This window comes from Monodelphis domestica, chromosome 1 (assembly GCF_027887165.1).
Source record: "Monodelphis domestica isolate mMonDom1 chromosome 1, mMonDom1.pri, whole genome shotgun sequence".
Lineage (NCBI taxonomy): Eukaryota > Metazoa > Chordata > Mammalia > Didelphimorphia > Didelphidae > Monodelphis > Monodelphis domestica.
In genome coordinates this window covers 662,326,833-662,352,381 of record NC_077227.1, presented here as the reverse complement: position 1 = coordinate 662,352,381, position 25,549 = coordinate 662,326,833, and the positions used below count along the sequence as shown (strand labels likewise).

The 25,549-nt window shown below is 35.5% G+C and overlaps 1 protein-coding gene across 3 annotated transcripts in view; it reads right to left on the bottom strand.

Moving 5' to 3' along the window:
- Window positions 1-25,549, bottom strand: part of SRBD1 (S1 RNA binding domain 1) — a 355,867-nt gene that overhangs the window by 147,709 nt on the left and 182,609 nt on the right. For all 3 annotated transcript variants that reach the window (XM_056821193.1, XM_056821253.1, XM_056821129.1), the window contains exon 17: window positions 11,332-11,414. In XM_056821193.1, the coding sequence (XP_056677171.1) occupies window positions 11,332-11,414 (83 nt within the window). The remainder of the gene's footprint in view (window positions 1-11,331; window positions 11,415-25,549) is intronic.

Here is a 25,549-nt window from a genome sequence, read left to right as displayed (position 1 = left end):
GGAGAGAGAAAAAGAAAGCATGGGTCGGGAGGGACATAAGTCCCTGGGTAGGAAAGAACTGAATAAGGAAAGAATGACTCTAAGAAAAAGTAGCAGCTGACAGAATGATAGCAAGGTAGGAATGTATTTAATGTATATATTCCAACACAGAGTATAAGCAAAATCAGTCAGCCAAAAATTGTGCAGATAAACTAACAAATGAACATTTTAAAAAAGCAATAATTTGTTCATATGAAGGACAGTCACCTTTGTATGGTGACTCTGATCTCACCACAGATTTTCCCTACTGGCATAGCTCACAATGCTATGCTTACTCATGTTTCTACTCCTTCCCTTAATTTAATGGGATTATTGATGATCCTTTCCAATTTGGGTTCCTACAAATTCCTCTCCTGAATTTTAGGTATATTGTGCCTTTCAGGAAAGGAGTCTTCACTACTTTTCTTCACAGAAGATTCCAGGCCCACTTCTCTATAAGAGTTGAAGGCAGGACTCATGAATTCATTAAGAGTGATTCTACTATCAAGTGAAGAAGTAGATACTTTGTCTCTTGGAACTAGTACACTGGTTTCACTATATCAAACTGTCTATTTGGGTCAGCCATACTAACTACTGTCATTCATCTCCCTAAAGCACTTCGATGCTCAACTTCCTGACAAGAATCAGGAACTCCTGACATTTTTTTGTTTGTTTGTTTCAAAGCCATCAGGTGCTCCTTACTTTTCCTATATATCACACTGAGTTCTTAGCTCCTAGATTCACTGAAGAACTGAGATACTAGAAATTATCTCCTTCAAAGATGTGACACCTTTTTGTGCTCTGGTTATAGATTCTAATCTATTCCACAGATTCTGTCTCTGTCTCTGTCTCTCTGGTTTTCTATACAACTCATATACACTACATCATCTGAGCCTCAATATAATCTTCTAAAGTAAGTATACATAATCAGGTATAGTTAAAGAAAGTATAATTTACAGAGAGGTTGTGATCTATTCATGGTTGCATAACTAGTAAGTCTTAGAAGTAGGATACAGTTTTTCCTGATTCCAAATCCATCACTGTAACCACCACTGGATGTTTCTTTTCAATTACTCAGTAAGTGGACACATTATTCTAAATGGTCATAAATAAATGTTCATAATGCTTGAGAATAACCTTAAGATGAACATTCAACTATACCATAATCAGCTAATTATTTGTTTACATATACAACAGACCTAGATCAATTCCGGAAAAAATCCAACTATCCCTAAAATATACAAACACTGGGTCTCTGTGACTTTTATCAGCTCTTTTAGACATGTGAGATGGATGGATAAATTACCTTTTTATAGAAGAGAATTTTGACTCTATAGAGAAAATCTTGGTGGTTCTCTTCTTTTCTGATTATCTTATATTTTATTTTGTACATTCTTGTATCTGTACATGTTAATTCCTTGACAGAATTAAAGTGACTAAAGGAATATGAATTGTTTTAATTTTAAAAATTTCTATCCTCAACACCTAACACAATATCTGGCATTAGTATGCTTATTTAATTGATTGATTGTCTGAAATATAACACTACCTCAAAAGAGGAGAGGTGAAATTTCAGAACCCACTAAGACCCAAATTTCCACGAAGACTTAAATGTGTAGCAGGCACTGAGAACATGGAACTTCCAATAACTATCACTGATTTCCTGGTTATTTTGTGGTAAATAATTGGTGTTTGTATCTAAAGAATGAAAAGACCTTTGGACTATTCTATTGGACCAAGCCCTTATTTTCTATTCCTTTTCTTCTAGGCAGGTTCACAGCACCAAAGATGATGCTGGATATGGGCACTACTCCAGAACAAACAAACTTTTCTTGCCTTTCAGTTGCTGTTTGAAAGTACACAACAAGTGCTCTGTATGCTATGAGCTTGGCCAGATGGACTATTTCTAAATTTTCCCATATATTTTACATAATTTAATGGTAGCACATGATTTTGGCTTCTTATATCCATTCTAGTGATATATCTTTCAGAAATGAATATGGATAGGGTTGCATTTCCCCTGCAGTGATATACTTACTTTTAAATGTAATCTGACAAAGAAGAAGGAATTGAAATTTCCCTTAATGCATCTGGTACTCAGGAACTACACAACAAGCATAAAGGGCATCAGAATAAACAAACAATTTTTTAAATAACTCTTTATTTTTAAAGTCTTCTTTTCAGGAAGATATGAGGACTACCTAGGAAAATTGAATATACTGTCTATTCTTTTTTAATTAATAAGTTTATGAGAACTGATTGCTATAATTTAACATTCATTATTTGCCTATAATGGAGTAAAGAAATGCTATGAAAAAAATGAATTAAGATCATTTACTTTTAAAAAGAATTGACCATTCCACAGACAAAATGAATGCCCTGGTGTTGAAAGCTGAGATCCACAAATAAGAAACCAGCCATTTTCTGAGAACCATGGTGTCCCACTGGGCCTCAGTGAATCATGCCGTGGTTAGTTGAAAGTGCTATTCACATAATAAATTAAGCACCTCATTTCCTTCATCGAGAAAATCTACATAGTACCACTATACAGATTTGTTTTAATAAAAGTAATAAAGCAAGCCCAGAGGTTATAGCTGTTATGACATAATCACACCTCTGAGATTTAGCAACACTCAGTTGCACATCATGCCTTAAAAAGTCTTTGCAAGTTCCATTCCAAAAAACTTAACTGTACTTATAACCTCTGGACCAATTTATGCCAAATAAATAATGGAAAAAAATCTTCTATATAATGTGGAGAAAAATTCCACTTAATGCAAAATATAATTTTTTATTAATTCCAGTATGAGAGAAAGTGTGGTTGATCTGATCTAGATTATTAAAGAAAATAAACCACGCAAGCTTGCAGTGCATTCAGTAGTACCATGGCCTCATCTTATCTTTTTTTGTATCTTGAACTCTTTGGCAGTCTTGTAGAGCCTATGGATCACTTTTCTGAATAATGTTTTAAATGCATAAAATAAAATATATAGGATTACAAAAGAAATCAATTAGATTGAAATAATTGTAAAATTAAAAACCAAAAAAGTTCTCACACTCATAAGGTTAAGAACCTCCAGATTAGAGCAATCTAAAATTCACACAGACAAAATGCTTCTAAATGAAGAAGACAAACTAAATCTTATTGACATTAATCAAATGAGAGAATAACTTAGAAAAATTCCTGTCTTCTAAGAAATTCTTGATTTAAACTTCTGGGAATGCAATGCAAAACTATACACCAAAGAATCATTGCTGACCATAATAAATAAAGAATACTATATTCTACAGGGGAGGAGGCAAAGGAACTGGATCCACCATGAAATTATACCCAAAATGGAAAACAAGTCTCATTTTTGTGCCCAACAAGATATTTCCAAAGATACCTGAAAGAAATTTTCATATGGAGAGGGGGACCAGGTAAATTGAATTTTGCAAAACAAGTTTCAAAAAGTTGTGAGAAATCTGGATTGGAGAACTGAAAAAGAGTCACAACACTATGACCCTCTCTACATGACAGTAGGTAACCTAGAGAAAGGGCTCCTAAATTTTTTTGATTGGACACTCTTATGAGTAAATTTTTTTCAACATGTGACTTCAATACATACAGTGCATCTATTAATACATTACATACATTTACTTCTATGTTAATAATTATGGGCATTAAAAAGCATATACAGAAACAGACATTTTAAAAGTATGAGATAAAGATGAAATAATATCTGATCCTAGCATGACTGGGGAGCCACTGGAATTTATTGAGGAGGGGAGTCAGCTGGTCAGATAAATACTATAGGAAAATCACATTGGCAGCTGTGTTGAGGATGAAGGGAAACTTACAATAGCATAGGAGAAAGATGATGAGGATCTGAATTCATTAGAGAAAAGGAAAGAGTTGGGGGAGATGTAGCAGTAGAAATAACAAGATTTGGCAACTGTTTATTTGTATATGAATATACAGTATACAGAATATGAGGAGTCAAAGATGACATAAAGTTTGTGAAAATCTGAAGCAGTTGAAGGAAGGTGGTACCCCCACATGAATAAGGGAGCTTGGAACATAGGTAGGTTAGTTGAGAAATATCATAACTCATCCATGCCTACTCATCCTGGATGACTCACCCAGTGAAAATGGGAAAGTCAGGGCTCTCACTCCCTCATCACTGCCTCCAACCAAAATGTCTGTCCTCAAAGGAGAACCTAATGCAGCTATTATGGAATCTAGGGGATATAGAATACAGACAGAATTTTCCCAATGACTCCTACACAGCTGTTTGGGTAGAGGTTAGTTTAGATTATAACTAGGTTAAGGGGCTAACACTCAGTTCTTAAGAGGGAAACCTTGGTAAGTTCACATAGCAAAGAAAGAGAGTATATTGTATCAGGGGGTAAGGGGAAGTGTGGTTAAGTTGGAGACAAAACCTAGGATTGGCCATCAAAGCAAGGATAGTATGCAACTTATTTTCCTAATCTTCAACTGGTTGATCAGTCCACACCCCTTTTGGGGGAGAGGGGAAGGGGGGAAATGCTATACAATCTCTAATATGAAGAAAATTGCCATAGAGATAAAAGAACAAGGACCACCTGATGAAAAAAAGGCTAAACTGCAAAAACTGCCATAATGAAGAAAGTTCAGCAACAAACAGTTTTATAAGAGTAGCTTGAGGTAGATGTCAGTAATAATACAACAGGATCTACTGTGCATTGGTAAAGCACTTGTAAATAAGGTGCAACAAATAGAGAACTGCCAGCAAAAAGAGCCATGATACAAAAATAGTGCTCACAAAAGAGTACTGATATAGAAGAGCAAAGTCTACCTATGCCTTTGAATTGGAGTCTGACCTAGAGCAGTAAGTACTATGTCATAAAAAACTATATAGGACTAGGGAGATATGGCTTACTGTGGGGTAGGCTCCTGGTTTTTGAAATTAATGGTAGAAAATGGATAAATCTACTTAATAAAAATTTAATATAACACATTACATTGATGGGTTCGCATAAAGTTATTTCTATTTTGGTAAAAGACCTTTCTTTCCTCATCAAGAAACTATAAAAGATGTGTTTTTTTCTATTTCCTACCCATGTTATAATTACTCTCTATCAAAGAAAAAAGCTTACAGAATTATAGTGTGATAATAAATTGAAAGGGACTCTTAATAGTCATCCAGACCAGAGGGGTCAAACATGTAGCCCAAGTACCACGAGCCCACAATACTCTTAAGGGGAGCCTGAACCAGATAAAAATGTAGTTCCTATCTGACTTTAATGTGTGATGAAAGAAAGATGTAAATAAATGCTGTTTTCCAAGTTTATACTCAGCCTACAAGGATCCTTCTGTATGGTTTAAGGGCCCCCATTTCCATTTGCTTGACACTGCTGATCTAGACCAAGACTTCTACTGGATGAAGAAATATGAGGCTCAGAGAGGCATCAGATCAGGGATTATAAACAGATTTTCAATGAAGAAGAGACAAGTTTAGTGATTTCCTCCTAAACATGGGTTTAGTGTGTTATGACCATTTCTCTCTCTAACTATTTGTTCCAAACATCCCAAACAATTAAATAAAATCTACAAAAATTCAAACTACTTATTCAAAACATCAAAGAGTGTCGAGAAGACAAAAAATGGAGATGGTTAGCGAATGACTCCTTCCACAGACCATTTCAAACAATTCATTTCACTTATTAATTCATTTTGGAGAATTTATCATTAGCTAAAATTTTAAGAACCTCAACTTTTATCAAGCATAAGGTAGAGAACTAGTGCTACAAAGGAGAATTAAAAAGAATAATACTGGATATCAAGTACCATATTAATTAGTAGAGACAAGAGGTATCAAATTCATACAAAAACAATTCTAAAAAGAATTAGAAAAGGATTTTTTTGTATAGCAATGGTTCAACACAATGGGATGAGGTCTAAGAAAAATCAAAGATCACTTTTAGATAAAGTGATAATAATAATAACTCTGATTTATGTAAAGGGCCTCTCTGGGGAACTTCCATGTTCTCATAATGTTTAGGGGGGCTCAGGGAACCTTTAGATTATTATATTTCAGAAATCTCTGAACTCTGTCCTAAAATCATGTACACAGCTTTGGTAGCACAAAAAGTGTGAAAAAGGAAAGCTTTGTAAAGACTTGTTAATGATAACTGACAGTCATAGGGTCCCATCCCTTCCCCAGCCTTACCTCAGAAAGTCACCATAGTAGATACAAAGAGAGGATAAAAGAGATACCAAAAGACATGGCTGCAGAAACCCAGTGGAGCTTCAATATTTGTCTACTAGTTTGTAAGAGGAACAGTAATTTTGAAAAAGTCATAGCTTGAATGATTACCTAGTTCCAATTGCAAGGCAAAACAACAATGTTCTCTATAATATTTCCCGGTACTCTTGTCTCTTCAATGCCATCATGGATCAACAAAGAATATATATAATAAAGCTCCCAATGTGGAAGCAGTAAGACAAATTTAAAGTGACTAAATAATATCCAAGCCTAGTGGTACCCAAGAGTTTTAGGGAAGAAGTAAGTTGTAAATGAATGATTATAGCAATTACTATTTGATTAAATAACTTGTTATTTACTTCACACTTTATCTTCAGGGAATGTCCTTAGATCTACTGTCATGTCACATTTGTATTCCTGTATCATTGAAGAAGATTCTACAAATGAACTAGAGAAGGGCATTGCAAACTATACCAGTGTCTTTGCCAAGGAAACCCCAAAGAGGGTCACAAAGAGTCAGACAAAATTGAAATGACTCAATAACAACAAACTCACCACCTTGATGCCAAAGTCAGAACAAGCATATGGTAAGTGCTTCTACATGCTCAAATCATATTCCTTGTCTTAGATTCTATCACTTTAATATTGAATTTTTCTTCTTCATCTCTTGATTTGAAGATGATTACCTGTATTAGACTAAACATACTACCCTCTTATCCCATACTTTACTGACAATACACAAAAGTATGGGAAACTCCAGAGAAGGAAAAACAATCACTCACTTCAGTTTTCAAGAGTTGAAAACATTTATGTAAGGAGACACATCAGATAATCAGATTTCTGAGGTTTCAAATTCAAGACTCTGAAAAAGAATATGTAAAATGCAGGATTTTTTTTAAATAAAAGGAAAAAAGGAATTCATAAGAATGGTTGAGGAGACTACATCAGCATCATTTATTGTTTTTGAGGGATTATACTAAACCCAGCTGTTAATCATTTATATAAAAGAAAGAATACCATATTGGAGCTACTTCTTTTTTAGTCAACATTTATCAAAGATTCCCATTTCAATTGGGAAAAAAAAACTTACAAAATATGTGCATTATACTCTCATAGAAGTGACTGTATAAATAATAAGAACTAGGGAAATAGAGGGAGAAACAAGATTTCTGTTATAAGAGGAAGTAACATTTAAAAAGGCAGAGGAAAAGAATGATCAGATTTTACTTTAAAAGTGCTTCCAAATTTCAACATGAATTGCAGCACCTGAAGCAACTTAATTTTTACAGCATATAGTGCAAAAGAAAGGGTGAACTACTGACTTGTAGGCAGTTTAAAAAATACAATAGGGGACAGCCGGGTAGCTGAGTGGATTGAGAGCCAGGCCTAGAGATGGGAGGTCCTAGGTTCAAATCTGGCCTCAGACACTTCCCAGCTGTGTGACCCTGGGCAAGTCACTTGACCCCCATTGCCTAGCCCTTACCACTCTTCTGCCTTGGAGCCAACACACACTATTGACTCCAAGACGGAAGGTAAAGGTTTAAAAAAAAAATTACAATGAATGGTCAGCTATAATAACTTAAAATTGCTCATATTTACATACCATTGCATACTTTACAAAATGCTTTTCATCATAACTGTCCTGTGTAAAAAGCAAAGCATTTCATAGCAGAGGAAAACAAATTCAGATAAACTTAATTAATCTGTTCATACTCACATGCAATAATTATGAAATTTCACAACTCTGCCATAACTATATCAATAATATAACCAACTACACATATCTCAAAATCAAACAGCTCATAATAATGCTACAATTCAGTCAAAAGCAATTTACAAAAGGCAGTTATTTTAAATGTTAAAAATAATTTGAACTGATGCTAACCATTTATTAAATAACCATTATTACAATAACTCTATTCTCTAAATATTAAAATTCTAAAAGTACTTGATCCACCTAATTCAGTCTTATAAATAAGGGTAAAAAAATTAACCAATCCAAAGATAATTTTTCCCTAGAAGTTTCCATAGTGAAAGCAATATCACTTTTCTTCCTATTTTGATGGATGCATTTTACCTTGGAAGATGCTTCTCAACATTTAAATAAGCTCATCAACAAAATATATTCTTCAAAAAGGGTTTGGCAAAACCACCTTAAAAAGCATGATTAGGACTTACAACACACTCAGCATTTTTTTAAGAGGCTGACCTACTAATATACATTGTAAAAGCATACATATGAATTTGAAATAACCTTCTTCTATGAGAAATTATAATTCCAAGGAAATATTAAAACTGATCAAAGAAACTATTTAATTGAGAGCCAAGCCCAAAGATAAGAGGTCCTGGGTTCAAATCTGGTCTCAAAAACTTCCTAGTTGTGTGACTATGGACAAGTCACATACCCCAATTGCCTAGCATGCTCTTCTGCCTTGGAATAAAAAAACAGTATTGATTCTAAGACAGGAGGCAAGAGTTAAAAAAAAAAAGACTAGTTTGGAATAAAAACTAAATTTCTGAAAGTGTGATTTTTGAAAACACATTATACAGTTATGTAATTTGTTAAATCATTAAAACTGATTTTAAAGACCCATCAAAATCATCATAAATAGCATTACCAAAAAGTCCTTAAAGTTTTGGTAATATAAATACCATGACTTTGTGTTAATGCAACAAAGTAGAAAGTGAACTTGAATTAAAACTAAAATTGTCCATCTAGTTTCATTATCCAAGGTTAGCAAAGTGTGGAACATCAACAAAGCAAAGACAGAATGGCCTTGGGAAAAAGTACTTAATCTCCCTGAGATTCAATGTAATAATTTGTAAAATAAGAAAGTTGGGCTAGATGGCCTCTAGCATTTTTTCCATCTTTGAAAATTCTGTTCATCCTGGTCTTCATTTTAAAATTGAAAATTTTAAATTTTAATTTAAAAATTTTAATTAAAAAATTTAAAATTCAGGATAAAAAATGTAGTTTTCAAATAAAGTCCTCATGTGACTGTTAATAGTACTGTACACTGATAATAATACAGAAATTGAGGGGAAAAAAGGACTTGTGGTTAAATAACAAGCAACCATTTAGAAGTAATTTTCTTTACTATTAAACAAAAAATACATGTAGTAACCCAGACATTATAAATGAAAGAGTTTAATGTAGTAAAGTTTTAACATGTGTTTCAAAGTATTATTTCTTTAGGAAAATAAACCAGCACATTTCAAATTTCACTAATAATGAGTTAATCAGTAAAAATTATTTAATTTGAAGTATCAATTCAATAATTCATAAATATTAGGGGGAAAAGGTCTAATTGTAGCAAAATCATTAGGAATTCCCAAAACTCATTCTAGTGAAATTTACTCCCTACCTCTATCAGAAGTTTCACCAGCTAGAAAGGAAGAAAAGAATGGGCTGAACTATGGCTTTTTTCCTTGCTTGATTCTGTTCACACTCAAGTCACAAAGTTAATAAGTACAAAAATGGGCCAAATGTCATTCATTGAGTAGAAAAAAATATGAAATGAACCTAACTCAGGTTTGAACCCTCAGAACAAAATAGAGAGCCTCCTCCCACAGGCCACAGTACAGCCAACAATGCATCATCTTGTTCTTATCCCAAAGTGTTTTCTTGGGAGTCTCACCAAGCCATGTTCCAGCAAAGAAGTGTTTTTAGGTCAGCTGGGGATAGGATGTCTGACCATCTCTGCCACTTCCCTCTCCATAAATACTGAGAGCCATGTGTTTTTAAAATCAATTCCCACAATTTTATAGGACAAGTATTGGAGTACATTGCCTTTTGAATTTTAGCTATTGTTAAACCAAAAGTATTTCATACTGTACTGAAAGGGTAATTTTATGGTCTCTACTATTTCCTCAAAGTACTTAACATTCTTTCTTTAAAAGATTTCATTTCTTTTTCAGCACTGTTTGTCCCCAATTGCTCATCTCTTAATGACTATATGCCTAATTTGTGCTCAAAACAATTACAGTTCAGGGTTTATTATAATGAACTCTAGCCAAACCTTTTGATTGATTGTACCAGAATTTCAACATGTAAAATAAAGCTTGAAAGTAAGCAGTCTCTTAGTGAAAGCTTTTGATATGTTTTAGTAATGGAAAGACTTTTGTTGTAATGTTATTCATTATCTTGGGATTTGACCTTCTTAAAGTAGAAGCCTGGACCAGAAGGCAGGAAATTGGGGTTTTAATTTTTGGTTCTACCACTGTTAGAGAAGTTTCAGTATTCTCATGTGTGAAACAAGGGGAACTCCCTTAATGATAGTTTAGATCCGTTCTTCATCTAAAATTCTGATTCTATGACCTATTTCATATACCCAAAAAGCTATCTTTAACTTCTACAAATCCCCCATGAATTATATGTTATCACCTCAGCTCACATCTAAAGATGCCTTAAATTCACTTCAAAGAGAAAAAAAAGATGGAATTCAAGAAACAACTTAAGTTTCTTATGCCTATTTGTCCATCCATATAAATTTAATTTTGTCAATATAACAACTAACATACAGTGCCCACTATATGTCAAGCAGTGTGCCAAATAGGTTACAAATATTATCAAATTGTGAATACATAACAAAAACTGGGGAAAAATAAATTTCCCCACCACAATGCCTAATGACAAAAGAAATGCAATATCAACACCTTTTATGTGCATCACTGAAACACAAGAAAAAGTGTCTAGTGTCTAAATTAACAACCTCTTCCCAGAAGTTCAATAATTCATTCTCATTTACACAAGAGCCAACGTCTGCCTTTTACCTATAACCACTGTAATGATGTGAAAAGAAGGGTCTACATATCAAGTTACTAGTCTGATCTAATGTATTTAATAGACTATAAATCAGAATGGAGTCATTTCTAAGTTTCAATCAGGACCTTTAAAAAAACAAAGAATTGGGGGGGGTGGGGGGAGGGTTTCCCATGATGACTTATAAAGAAAATTCTATGCAAATCTTCAAAAATAGGAATCTACTTTATGACCCTTAATTTGCTCGTTTGGGTCTAGGTGTAATTCTAAGACTGAGAAATTTTCTGAAATTTCTCTTAAATTAAAAACTCCACATTGCTTTACCTGATACATTCCAACTCCAATGTGCTTCGGCTCAATTTTCACTAGCTCAGCTAATGGATCTTGTACTCGTCTTGCTATGGAAACTGAAAAACAGAATTAGAAAACAAGTATGGTTTAATGTGAAAAGCAGTACCAGATAATTACTTACTAGTATTTAAAAGTGATGTAAGTACTTAACCGTTTCCCCCTTTTCTCCTCAAAACAACCCAATAACTTAATTGGAGAATTCTAATGAAAGTTAGAGAATTCTGTTCATCATACAAAGAGGAAATACTAGAATATGATGAAGATACAACTTAATAATTAAGTCTCAACATAGTAAACTCAGGTATTACCTAATGTAGCTAAAAAAAATTTTCTAATTAGAATAATAGGAAAAAGCTTAATAATGTATTTTTATCCTCAACACACAGCACACATGTTGATAGCAAGGAACAATAATTCACATTTATACAATACTTTATGTACAACAGCCCTTTGTGGGAGAAAGACTGTAAATGTATTATCTTCATTTTACAGGCTAGGGAGAGGGACTACACCTATGATTTCATTGGTATAAACAAATCAGGTGAGGATATTGTGTCTACCAATGCAGGTTGGTCTGTTCTCTTCAAGTAAAAGTCTGAGGAAATGGTGTAGAATATTGATGATGAACCTTTTGGAGACTGAGTGCCCAAGCTACAGGCCTCATGCCACATGTGAGGCACCTACCTTACCCCAGACAGGGGAGGGAGGAAGCACTCACATTGGGCTGCTAGGCAGAGAAGCAGGGCAGGTGATGAGAGAAACATCCTTTATCCCTTTTATTCCTTTATTTCTAATGATCATTGTAAAAATCTCCTAAAATATAATATTTTTATTATTGAGATTTAATTTTAACATTTACATGGCTTGGGAATCAGTACCATATTTGTATCATAAAAGGAATTTGGTAAGACTCCTTTGCCTATTTTGTCAAATTGCATATAGAGTACTGGGATTAATTGTTCTTTAAATGTCTGATAGAATTCACTTGTGATTCATTCTTGCCCTGGTGATTTTCTTTGGGATTTCCTTGATGACTTGTTAATTTCTTTTTGTGATATGGGATTATTTAAGTATTCTGTTTCCTCTTTTGTTAATTTAGTAAATTTATATTTTTGTAAATATTCAGTCATTTTGCCTAAATTGCCATATGGTACTATAATTGGGCAAAATAGCTCTTAAACATTGCCTTAGTTTCCTCTTCTTTAGAGGTGAGATTGTCCTTTTCATTCATGATATTATTAATTTAGTGCTCTTTTCCTTTTTTCAATTAGATTAAACAATATTTTATTTTACTTTTTTTTTTCAAAAAAAAAAAAAACAGCTCCTAGTCTGATTTATTAGTTCAATAGTTCTTTTGATTTCAATTTTATTAACTTCTCCTTTGATCTATAGGATTTCTAAATTGGTCTACATCTGGGGGGGGGGGTTCATTTGTTCTTTTATTTCTAGTTTTTGGGTTGCATGCTCAATTCGTTAATCTCCTCTTTCTGTTTTTGTTAATATAGGCATCAGGGATATAAATTTTCCCCTAAGTAACTGCTTTCCCTGTATCCCATAAATTTTTATGTGTTGTTTCTCACTGTCATTCTCTTCAATGAAATCAGTAATTATTATTATGATTTTGTCTCCAATTTGTTTTATTACTTCATTTGATTCCTGTGGCTCTTTTTCCATTTGGGCAATTTTCTCTTTTGAGTTGTTATTTTCTTTTTGTATTACTATCCTTTCTTTTCTCCACTTTTTTGTTCCCATTTTTCTTCTCTTTCTTGCTTGGTTCGTGAACTCCTTTTTGAGTTCCTCCAGAGCTTGTGACCAATTTCCATGGGGGGGGAGGGGAACGGGGGCAGTTTGCATGTGTTTACTTGTTTCTCACTCTCTTCTGTTGCTTCTGCATTTTATTCTTTTACTCCATAGAAATTTTCCAGGGTCAATAGCTTTTTTTCTGTTGTTTACCCCTTTTCCTGCTGGAGGATTGGGATTCCGGCATGTTGGTAGCCATTGCTATCTTAGCTTCTGTTTCCCAGGGCTTTGCCTTAAAACTATCTTACCTTCCCTGTGAGAGGCCTGAGTGAGAGCAGGTAGATCAGTGTTTTTTTGCATAGCATGCTTGAAAGCATTTTTCCCTGAGGCTGCTACTGCCTATTTATTGCTGCTGCCAATCGCTGCCTCTGCTACTACCAGCTCCAATGTCGCTGCTGGAGCTCTGAGTCTGGACTCTACTAGCTGGGATTTTCAGCATGTTTTGCCCTGAAGCTATCTTCCCAGCCCCTGCTGCCATTGCAGTGGTCAAGCTGATGCCTCTGCTGCCTGGACCAAGCTCTGTTCTATAAAGTCTTAAGTCTCATTTCCCAGGCCTGGCACAGCCTTCAGGGGTGAGTGTGTGGTGCTTTCAGCCAGTCCCTGAGAATTTGGAGATTTCCTGGGCCCTGGCTCTATCTCTGGCTGGTAGCTGGTGGGGAGAGATAGTCAGCCTGCACTTTTGCTATCGCTTAAAGCATGGGAATCTCCTTTTACTGCCTACCTTTCATGCTGAATCCAATGGGAGACTCCCTTTACTTGTCTGGTTTTGACGTCTATATTTTTGAGATGTTTTGTAAAGATCAGTTTTGGAAAGAAATTCAGAGTGGCTCCAAGATTTTTCTGCTACTACCTTGCCATCTTGGCTCTGTCCCTGACTCATGTCAATCTTAATATTCTCACTTTAATTGAGAGACAAAAGAAAGCTGTGGCCAAATGGAAAAAAAAAAAAATCTCACAAGTTCTCCTTAGAGAAACAGGTGAAAGAGATCAAAGTGGATTTTATCATACACGCAAAAGCAAGAAGAAACATCATTTCATAGGACACATAGTCACCTCATAGTGCAAATCTAATGGTATCTGCAAAAAGATGAACATGGAAATAATTGCCCCACATGCCAAGGAGGAAGAAAGTATTCAAGAGACTTTAAAGGGGTCTTGATGAGATCCTTCTATCTAAACTACCAATAAGTTAGAAGATTAGTGACCTGAAGTCAAAAGTTGATATAGGTGAGGATGGCAAAAAATGCTAGAAAATATAATTCAGAGAAGCCAAAGATTTTAAAGCTACACAGAAATCTTTCATATAGACATTACAAATTCTTTCTTTGAGAAGAAAGTCAAAAGGCTGTAGATATAACAAGCACTAAATAACAACACACACAATGAAACTAATTGTTTTCATGCTGTACAAAAATGACCTGTTATTGATGTGGGAGCTACCTGGGGATTTTGAGTATGAAACTCCCTACCCCTTCTGTCATTATAATAGTATTAGCCTTTATGATTATTTTCATAACACAATCATTAGTTTTCAGTCAATATTCAAATTATATAGCTTGATTTATAAAAATTATGAAGATTATTACAATTTAGGATGGTATCAAATCTTGTTTATATCTTGACCATAAGCCTATAACCCAGAAGATTCCATTAATTCTATCAAACCCCTCTTGGGTGTAAAACAAGATGGTCAGACAGAAAGAGGAAATATGATCTTGTTTGTGTAGCAAGATAGTCACACAGGAGGTGGAAGGCTACTCTTGTTCACACACATCAGTTAAACAAACTAATGACTCCTAATTTTACACCATAATCATCAGTAAAAGACACTAAGATCCTGACTTAAGGCCTTAGAAAGGTCAATAATAATAATAACAGACTTCAGTTACCACCCAAAGTGATCTTCTTTTACACTTATTAGTCAAATCAGCATTTGCATCATTAAGTAAGGACCACCCATGTGAAAGATTTTTACATTCATTCTTTTTTTTTTTACTGTCACTGCATCATCAGATTTCTTGGCATAAAAAAAGGCTATCTCCTAAGGCATGAGAACTCTAGGTCTTGATCAGGGTCTGATTTTATTGGGAGTTCGGCCTCTTTTCAATAAACCTATTTAGCTTGGAATTTCTGTACTGGTATGATAAATTTTCACCACAGGACAATCAGATCATTCATTTGTTAAGAGCAAATATCAAAATGAAAATAAAGCTAAGAGAACACAAAATAGATAAGGCAAACAAAAGAATTGTAACATGATCTATCTACATGTGTTATTGAGAATAATAGAAATGGGAAATGGATGGAAGGATAGCAACACTACAGTAATTCCAGACAGAAGGTTAGTTGATGTAAATTAATTATCATAATGAAGAAATCAAAAGACTTTGAAATAAAATACTTTATCTACTGGAAAAATGAAGAAATATATCAATTTAGAATATAAATCATTGGCAGAATTTTAGAAAGTTTTTTTTAAGTAGTATGTTCTCACTGTGGCACAACAAATGTAATGGACTTCTCTACTAGTAGCAATGCAATAATCCAGGACAATTCTGAAGGACATATGAGAAAGAACACTATTCACATTCAGAAGAAGATCTGTGGGAGTAGAAACAGAAGAAAAACAACTGCTTGATCACATGGGTTGATAGGGATATGATTGGGTATGTAGACTCTAAGCAATCACCATAGTGCAAATATTAATAATATGGAAATAGGTATTGATCAATGACACATATAAAACCCAGTGAAAAGGGGGGGGGGGGGTTGGAATGAAGGAAGGGAAAGAACATGAATCATGTAACCATGGAAAAATACTCTAAATCAATTAATTAAATAAATTTTTTTCAAATGAATAAAAAATAAAAGTAGTATGGTCTCATAAAACAGTAAGAAACTGAGGGGAGAAATCAGTTTAAAGAAAGCTTAGCTAGACTCAACTAAACAAAGTTATCCAAAGGGTATACAAGATGAAACTGGAAAGACAACAAACAGGTGAAAAAAAAATCTGTTGGCATCTTGAAAACTAAACTCTGTAAGACAGAAAAATGAGATCCAACATGAAAAAGTCCAACCCAAGCAGGGGAATGGCAAGGAAGATCCAAGATTCCAAAAAAAGGAACAGAAGAGCTAAGAGGATTTAAAACAGTTACTTCACTTCTCTTTCAGAGCCCTCCTGGAGTGGATGGTCTGAGAGGAAGCCCCAGAGACAGAGAGCCTCTCTGAACATTGATCATCTTCCAGTAAATCCCAAATTCTTCTGATTCCAGCAGAAGACAATAAAAGTAGATTTGGGACTTTGTAGAAAGCCATCTACCAAAGAAGATTCTCTCTATCCCCAAAATTGTCCTTGAATTTCATTTTACAACTAGATTAGATTAGGAGGAAGGACAACCTCAACAACACAGGTGGACAGCCTGAACCCTCAGGATTGGGGGGGGGGGGGTGTCGTCAGTTGTTAGTTCATAGGGATTCCCACTTCCCTCATTTCCTAAATCCTTTTAGATCAGGTCTGCTTTCTAACATCATTAAAGGGGACTTCAGCTGTGGGGGGAATTACATCCTTCTCCCCCAGGAGGAGAGTTACCTCCAAACCAGGCTATAGAGTGACTCTGGTCTAAAAGGGAGAAAGCTGACAAATGGGAGATTGAGAAATCAAGGGGCAGGAAAATTACTCTGCCTTTCAACAACAGCCAAGATCAAGAAGGGAGGCAGTGAGTCAATTCTCTAGGACCCTCTCCTTATGTCTTTAACCTCCATATTCAATCTAATCTCTGAGGGGAAATATTCTGTCCCTCTAGAAGACAATTTGTGTTACCTTCCCAAGGGGAGGACTCTTCCTCTCGCTCCATTTCTTTACCTCCTACACACCTCTCTCTCTCTAGTTCCCCATTGTAAGTATAGGTGACCTCATTCTGGTTCTATATTACAACTCTTTTCAGTATCTGAGATGGTGACGGTCTACCACTTGTGGAATATACCATCATAGTCCTATAAATACTTAGAGAGAAAATAAAAATAACCTCGGGATCAACCTCGGACAATGAAGATATGCCTGATGGAAGTAACATAAAATGGAGCATTCTGCAGAAATGGTATGAAGGAGATAACTTAAAAGATCAATAAAACAAGTGGATTAGTCCCATAGTGAGAGCAAAGGATAACCAATGGACAATGCACATTTTTTTGCTGTTTCTGTAAAACAAATGCAATGAAGACTTCTGGTACATTGTGGGGATATCCCTTAGAGAATTCCTGGGAAGACCTGGACCATAATAGTTGTTTGGTATTAAAATGCATAATTAGGTTGTAGTTCATGAGAGGATGGAATGCATTTGTATGTCACCTCACGAATATTGAAGCATTGAATCTCACATTATTTTTCATGAAAATGGCTAAATAAATGGTATCAAGCAAAATGTAATATTCCCTAGTTAAAAAAATAAAGAAAAAAAGAAATTCCACCCTCTCTGCCAGCTAAATTTAAAGTCAGAAGAACTAGATTTAAACTTTACTATCTGACTCACTTTGCCTCCACTACTTAACTAATTTTGCTTCCAGAGAACTGACCTGAAAACTACCACCTAACTAGAGAAAGAAAAGATCCATTTCTTTCCCATGTCACCTTCTGCCAGGAAGAGAGAAATTCTCAGAGCACAAGAGGACACTAGGCAGGGACCAGGAGCTAAAGAACAATGGCCTATCTAGTAACAGAATAGACCATCAGGAAAGGAGCTGGGAGCAAAAGCCTATTATGCAACATCAATGTTGTGCCTGTGGATGACCAACTTTAATATTCTGGAAATTTTTCAATATAATTAACATTGAATTTCTCTGTGACATCATTGTACTGAATTGGCCCATCATATCCCCAACACTATTTAATGATAAAAATAAATCATTCCCAATGAGTTTAAAGGGTTTTTATAGACAGGATTATTATTTGATCCTCACAACGACCCTTGTAAGTAGGTGATATGATCTGCATTTTGCAAATGAGGAAATTGAGGCAAACAATGGGTAAGTGATTTGCCAACAGTTACAGAGATAGTAACATTAGCTAATTTCACTATCTTCTTTATTGTTTTCTCAATATTAACAATAAAACTGCACAGGGAAAAATAATTGAATAGATGAAGAACAGGGCATCTGAAATTTAACTTTTTTCCCAGGCAATATAGTGACAAAGAATACTTCTGCAGCTAGGTGATCCAGTGGATAAAGCACTGGGTCTGGCTGGAGCCAGGAAGATCTTAAGTGAAACCAGCCTTAGACACTTACTGGCTATATAAACCTATGCAAATCAAGTAATCTATTTGCCTCAGTTTCCTCATCCATAAAAATGTGGATAATAAAAGCACCTACCTTCCAAGAATGTCATGAGGCTCAAATGAAATATTTATACAGATCTTAATTTCACAATGCCTGAAACAATAGGCTCAAAATAAATTATAGCTACTATTCTATATATTGTGTGTGTGTGTGTGTGTGTGTGTGTGTGTGTGTGTGTGTGTGTGTGTGTGTGTTGTGGAAAGGAAACAAACACAAGTTCTGGACTTTCTGCCTCTGTGTTGGAACAAGCAACACTAGGAATATTAGAGAGAGAAGAAAATATCAAGACTGACAGCTGGTGGGGGAAGGGTCAACTGGGAGTGGCAGTGGGTCTTGTGACTAGCACTTCCTTCCTGGGATGGGAAGTAGGAGGGGCTTTGTCTTCCCAGTCTGGAGAGGGTGCCTCTGTTTTCTTCAGCCCAAAGAGACAGGCCCAAACAGCTCTAAAGATCAAAACTTTTCTTGTTGCTTGCTGTCTACAGCTAAGATTTTTATAAATTTCATTTAATATTGATTGAGTAAAGTGACTTCCACAGCCTGAGTCCAATTTCGTGGGAATCCCAGATCTAGGTATGATTTCTTTTAATAGGATTTTGACCACAAATGCCATGTTGTTCTTTTTGGCAGGAAAAACTTCTGTCCATCTAGTCAGTCTGTCTATGATGAGAAGGCAATACTTAAACCCTTTGTCTTTCAGCATATTGATAAAATCTATCTGTATGCATTCAAATGGAGTATATGCTAAGGGACGACCTCCTAACCCTTTGGTCTTATAAACTCCCTATTGTATTACATACAAATTTTACATTTTTGACAAACTCTTATGGCATATGAGGATATTCCTGGTACAGTCCAAAATCTTCTCACTGAATCAATTATGGCTTGGGTTCCATAGTGTCCTTGTGCATGTATTGCATTGCACACATGATAAAATAACGGTCTAGGCAAGATGGGCTTGCCTAGTTGTGAAAACCATATTCCTCTTATTTGTTTTGCTCCTATGTTCTTTATCCATGATTGAATTTCCTGTTCATTGTAGGCATTAGTTAGATTGTCCTGTTCAACTATTGAGAAATTCAATACATGTAGAGGTCCTTCTCTAGCTTCAAATTTTGCTGTAATATTAGCTCTATGGTTTCCTAATGATACATGATCATTAGCCCCTGTGTGTGATCTACAGTGATTATTGTCACTTCCTTGGGCAGTTGTATGGCCTGAAGAAGTTGCATTATTATTTTGGCATATTCGATCTCTTTGACTATACTTGTAAAAAATCCTCTACGTTTCCAAATTTCTGCTGTGGAATGAATTACTGAGAATGTGTACTGGGAATCTGTGTAAATATTGAACCATTTATCTTTCCTGATTTGCAAAGCATTTAATAAAGTAACTAGCTCTGCCCCTTGAGCACTCACGTGCTTTGGTAAGGATCCATACCATAATGTCTCTGTTTCTGTTACTACTACCAGTCCCATGTACCTTTCTCTATTAACTGTCATGCTCAAACCATTGGTATACATTGCAATGTCGGGTTGTTCCAGGAGTGGCCAATAAATCATTTCTTGGTTTTTCTACTAATGATATTGTTTCCTGGAAATTATGTATGGGTTCCCCTTCAAACGGCAGATCCGGAATCAATGATACTGGATTCACTGGTTGGCAATGTTTTGAAGTGATGTTTTTGTTGCTTAGTAATACAATTTCATATTGAGAAAGTCTTTGCTGTGTGCAAGCTTGTAAATAACATTTCTTCAATATGGATTCTAGTTGGTGTGAAGAGCAGACATTCAGTTTTGATCCTAATATCAAATCAGATGACTTTTGAATTGTGGTTCCTGTGGCTGCAATTGCTCTCAAACAGGGAATCATTCCTTTCTCAATTATATCCAGTTGTGTACTATAATATGCCACAGGCCTAAATTTGGGTCCTGCCAGGAAGGAAAAGGAGAGAGATGCCCCCTGCCGAGAGGCTATATTTTAAACAAAATGGAGAGTCCAAGAAATGAGCTACTTATGATAGCCTGTGGGGATGTCTTCTCGCTGGATTTCTGCCGAAGTTGCCCCAGAGCAGGTAAACATCGACCCGCCTGAGGGACAAGCCTTTCCCCAGAATTTGGTGGACCAGCAGAGGTCAGATAAGGAATGTTTGTAATTGGATGACTGAACTGAGCTTCAGCTCCCTCTATACTCCAGAAAAGATAGTCCACTTATCTGATTGCAGTAGTCAAATAAGATAAATTTTAATAACCAGTTGGGATTGGAGAGGTATCAGGGAAGAGGGAAGTCCCTAAATAAGGTTGGAGTTTTTCTCAGCTTTGGAGCTGAGGCCAGGCCTCACAGGCTGGTGGAGGGTTTCCCTTATTCCTGTCTACACTATATCTGTGCTAATTTTCTTAATTTCAAAATCTTAACAGTAGACAGCAAGTAAACAAGAACAGTTCTGACTTTCAGATCTGGTTGAGCCTGTCTCTTTGGGCTGAAGAAAATAGAGGCACTCTCTCCAGACTAGGAAGACAAAGCCCCTCCCACTTCCCACCCCAGGAAGGAAGTGCTAGTCACAAGACACACTGCCACTCCCAGTAGTCCCTTCCCTCACCAACTGTCAGTCTTGACATTTTCTTCTTTCTCTAATATTCTCACTGTTGCATGTTCCAACACAGAGGCAGAAAGTCCAGAGTTTGTGTTTGTTTCCTTTCCATAGTGTGGCCTCTAAACTTCCAACAAATAATTTGTCAGGATCACTTAGTTGTTCATAAGGCTAAAGAAGATCACTATTAATATGGTAAAGATGTGCAATTAACAAAGAAAATTCTATCTTTTGGGATTCTCCTCACATCACTATCTCAAACATGTAGAAACAAAAGTCACCAAATAGAAATTAGGTGTCAGGGATTCTGTAGTCAGTGATTTCTCATCAAATTATGAGAAATAAGATCTATAGTAAACTTGCTTGGCTGGTCACACAAGTATTTTCAAATCCCTTCTCTACCTTTAACATATACTAAGAATGGCAGCTTTCAAAGCAGATTTAGAGAGCAATACCATAGTGTCGTCTGCTCTGACTTTTGCTTTTGCAAAGGAAGCCTTGACAAATTACTTTCTTTTCAAGATAACAAAAGGTTAATTGTGAAAGTACTACATAATACAGAAGAAATGCTCTCCTCTAATAATCGCACTTCTAATTATAGATTGAGTTGCCACAGATATACTTGATGTCCTGTAAACCAAAAGCTATTCCATTTTTTAAGTTGCAATACTACTAATAAAGTTTCATTTAAAGAAATATTTATGTTCATTTTTTAGCCACATTCTATCAACACAAAAAGCAAGGTAAGATTTTTAATTAACACAAAACCTTTCCTAAGCATGACAACAAAGTGAAAGTTTCAAAGACCCATATAAAAATTCACTCTGAAAATCTAAACTTGTAAATAATTTCTCAAGTTCTGTTTCTCAAATTAAAAAATCCTGAAATACTGGGAGAGCTATTATAATAAGGAACATCTGCTACATGTTATAGCAAAATGATGGGACTGCATAGGAACAAACTAGAGGTACAAGATAAGGACATATAAATAAACAAAAGTTCCTATGATAAAGATTCAAGATTTTATTAGACTTGCAAGCTCTAAGTCAAAAATGTAAAAATGCATCCAACAAGGTGAATGGAATCATAGGCTCCATAAAGAGCATGGCAACCAAAATCCCTTCAGCCACTAAAGCACCAAGTTAAACCTCGACTCATTAAATTCCACTGACTCACTATCCTCAACAGAATAAAATATGCTTCAAACCTAGCCTTCTCCTGACTGAAGTTAACTTGAATCTTATTCCCTAATTCATACTTACTCGTCAATGCATGACCATTGGCCTTTCGGCTGTTCTACAAACCCAACAGACACTCAATCTCTTGGCAGTAGGTATTTTCTCTGACTTCCGTCCTACGTAGAATGTTCTTTTTCCTCATCTCTGCCTTTTGGTTTCCTTTAAATCCTAACACAACGGGCATCTTATACAAGAAGCATTTCTGAAACCATTTTTAATTCCAGTGTCTTCCCTCTCCTAATTATTCCCTAATCATCCTATATATTGCTTGTTAGTACATGTTCATTTTTTGTTTCCTCCATTAGATTATGAGAACCTTAAGGGAAAGGATTGTCTTTTGCTTTTTTTTGTATAGTCAGTACATTGTGTCTGGCACTCATTAGGCACTTATTAAATAATTAGTGACTGATTATCTTCCTCAGCACCACAATTTAGGAAGAACACTGACACTGATAAACAAATGCATTCAATAAAAAAGATCAAGATAGTAAAAGAGCAGCAGATTAAGTCACTCAATTATTAAAGAATTCAAAATGTTTAATACGGAGAAAATATTTGGGGGAATATAAAAACTATCTTCAAACACCTAAAACTATCATATGAAAGAGGATTACATTTAGGTTCATAGACCTAGAGGGGGAAGGGACCCCAATAAAATCAAACTCTTCATTTTAAAGGCCAAGAAAAATGATGTCAATGAAGAACATGCCTGTGTCTTCATCATAAATAGCAAGGATAGAAATTGTACTTGGTTCTCAATAGTGTAAACCTCAAAATTTCTTAGACTTATAAATGTTGGAAATTTCACCATTGGGAAATTTCATACTTGAAAAATTTCCTATTGATAGTGGGTCTTGGCTATTGGAATGTGAACCCCATTGGCATGAGAGTTTCCTCCTCCTCCCTTCTTAAGATTACTTTAGGACAGAAACCTTTTGCTGAACAATGGAAAGGACTTTGACCTATGCTTAAGCATAGAACAGGAATTTCTCTGAGTCATGATTGATTTTAGAATTGATACAATGGAGATACTTGGAATCAATCTCCACCCTACTCAGTCCTAACAGGATTGAGGAAGGGCTGCAGCATAGATCAAAATTTAATTATTCCAATCTCTACCCTACTCAGGTTAACAGGATTTAGGAAGGGCTGTAGCAAAGGATCAAAGATTAAATTATTTGAAAATATGACCTTCAACAGACATGTGCAAAGCCAGAGACCTCTGGGCGGTCCTGGGTTAAGCTAGAGCCTCCATTGGCACAGGGAAATTGATGGACAGTGATTGGTAGATTTGAGAACTGAGGGGAGGGAACGTGGATGGTTTCCTTAAAGATAGAGGGGTCTGGAGACTGAAGGTGGGGGGGGTTGAGGAGTTTGTCGGAGTGGTTGGAGTGTGCTCTGAGAAGCTTGCTCTGAAGGAAGCTGAAGGTGGGGCCTCTGAGACTGTTTCTCCATTTTGGTCACGTGAGTAATAGGGACTGATCTCTTTTCTTTGCCCCAGCTATCTAAGGGCTTGGGCCTTTTGGCCCAGCCTAAACAGAAGGGGTATTTAAGCCCTATTCTCTTCTCTCCCCTTTCTCTCTCCCCCTCTCTCTCTATCCCTAATTCCTTTCTTCCTCCTGTTTATAATTAAACTCCATAAAAGGTTGACTGCTGACTTGAGTTTTCATTTAGGAATTACATAGCTGAATTCCTTGGCGACCTTAAATTGATATATATCAGTCTTTTAAAATGATTCCCTTGTCACAATAGCCAGAACTAAAAGAAACGGGTAGAAACTGCAGAGAAACAGATTTGAAGTCCAAAAAATTTCCTAACAATTAGAGCTCTTCAAAAGTGGAATGTGATGTCAGCTTCATAAGCTGAAGATCATCAAAGACAGATTAAATGATCACAGGTCAGGTTCAACATAATGGAGGAATTCCTATTTAGGGATGTACAGGACTAGATTAGAAGTGCCAAGCTCAAAGATCGCAGTAGATCACATATTAACATAGAAAAGCATTAATTTACTATATATTTTGTAAAAGGATCTCACAGGTCCAATCCTGGAATAGGTGCTAGGGTTAGATTTCCCTCAGTAGATTCAAAATTTACTTCATTCAATAAGAAATCTATCATTTAACACTTAACCCAATGCATGGCACAAAAACTGCTTAATAAATATTTATTGGTTGACCTGACAAAGCAATAGTGTAGACAGAGAAGAAACAAGGGAATGAAGTTATTGGACACTACTTAAAATGCAGTCACTTCAACATTTATTGTTGAATTTTTATATATTCAAGTATTTATTAAGTATGTCCTCCTTAAACTGAGCACCAGGAGCATTTTAACAGTTGAAATTCTGGAAAGGTAGTATAGTATTTCTTAATTTTAAAATTAATTTATTGACTGGTCACAACATTTTAATTCAGTCAGTTGTCCCTCTTCACCACACAAAAGAAAAAAAAGTAAACTCCTCTCATGAAAGTCCATATATACCCTCTTGTGAGCTCACCACTTGATCCTTTCTTTGGATATCTCAAAACATCTCTAACTGGTAAATAGGCATTAAAGAAATGGATTTAAGAGACTCCTCACTCTTACTTCAGCTGAAGAGGCAAGTATCCTTGCTGAGACCTGGAAGATAACATCAAATTCATCAACTTGGCCCTGACTACCAGTCTTTAAAGTCCAACATGTTTACTAGAATTGCTGACTATCCTTAATCTTTCAAGTGGGTCAAAATTCACTATGGCTGCTCAGCCCTGTCCTTAATCCTTTTAAGGTCTTAACAAAAGAAGGGAGCCCAACCCTGTTTCATAGCTTAGAATAGAAACTGTTTTAGCCTGACCTTAAGAGGGATAGGCTAAGGGGAAAAATGATTTTTAAATAATATCACAATTCAATATAAATTTCCCACAGTATGTTACCCATGCCTGAGGATACATTCTGGCTTATCAAAGGCCAATGAATATATTGAAAATGAAGAATACCTTTTGTTACAGGAAAATTTTCTTTGGGGACACCAGAGGCAATAAAGTATAGTAGAAAGCATATCACTATTAAAGTGAAACGGTTTAAAGATTTGAAGATTAGTTCTAATTCTTATATAAAGCAAGACAATTCATACTGATAAGTCTGCCAATCAATATATATTATATGTCTACCACTTGCCAGGCATTATACTAAGTTCTGGGATACAAAAAGAGGAAAAGACAGCCATTGCTCCCAAGAAGCTTCCACTCTA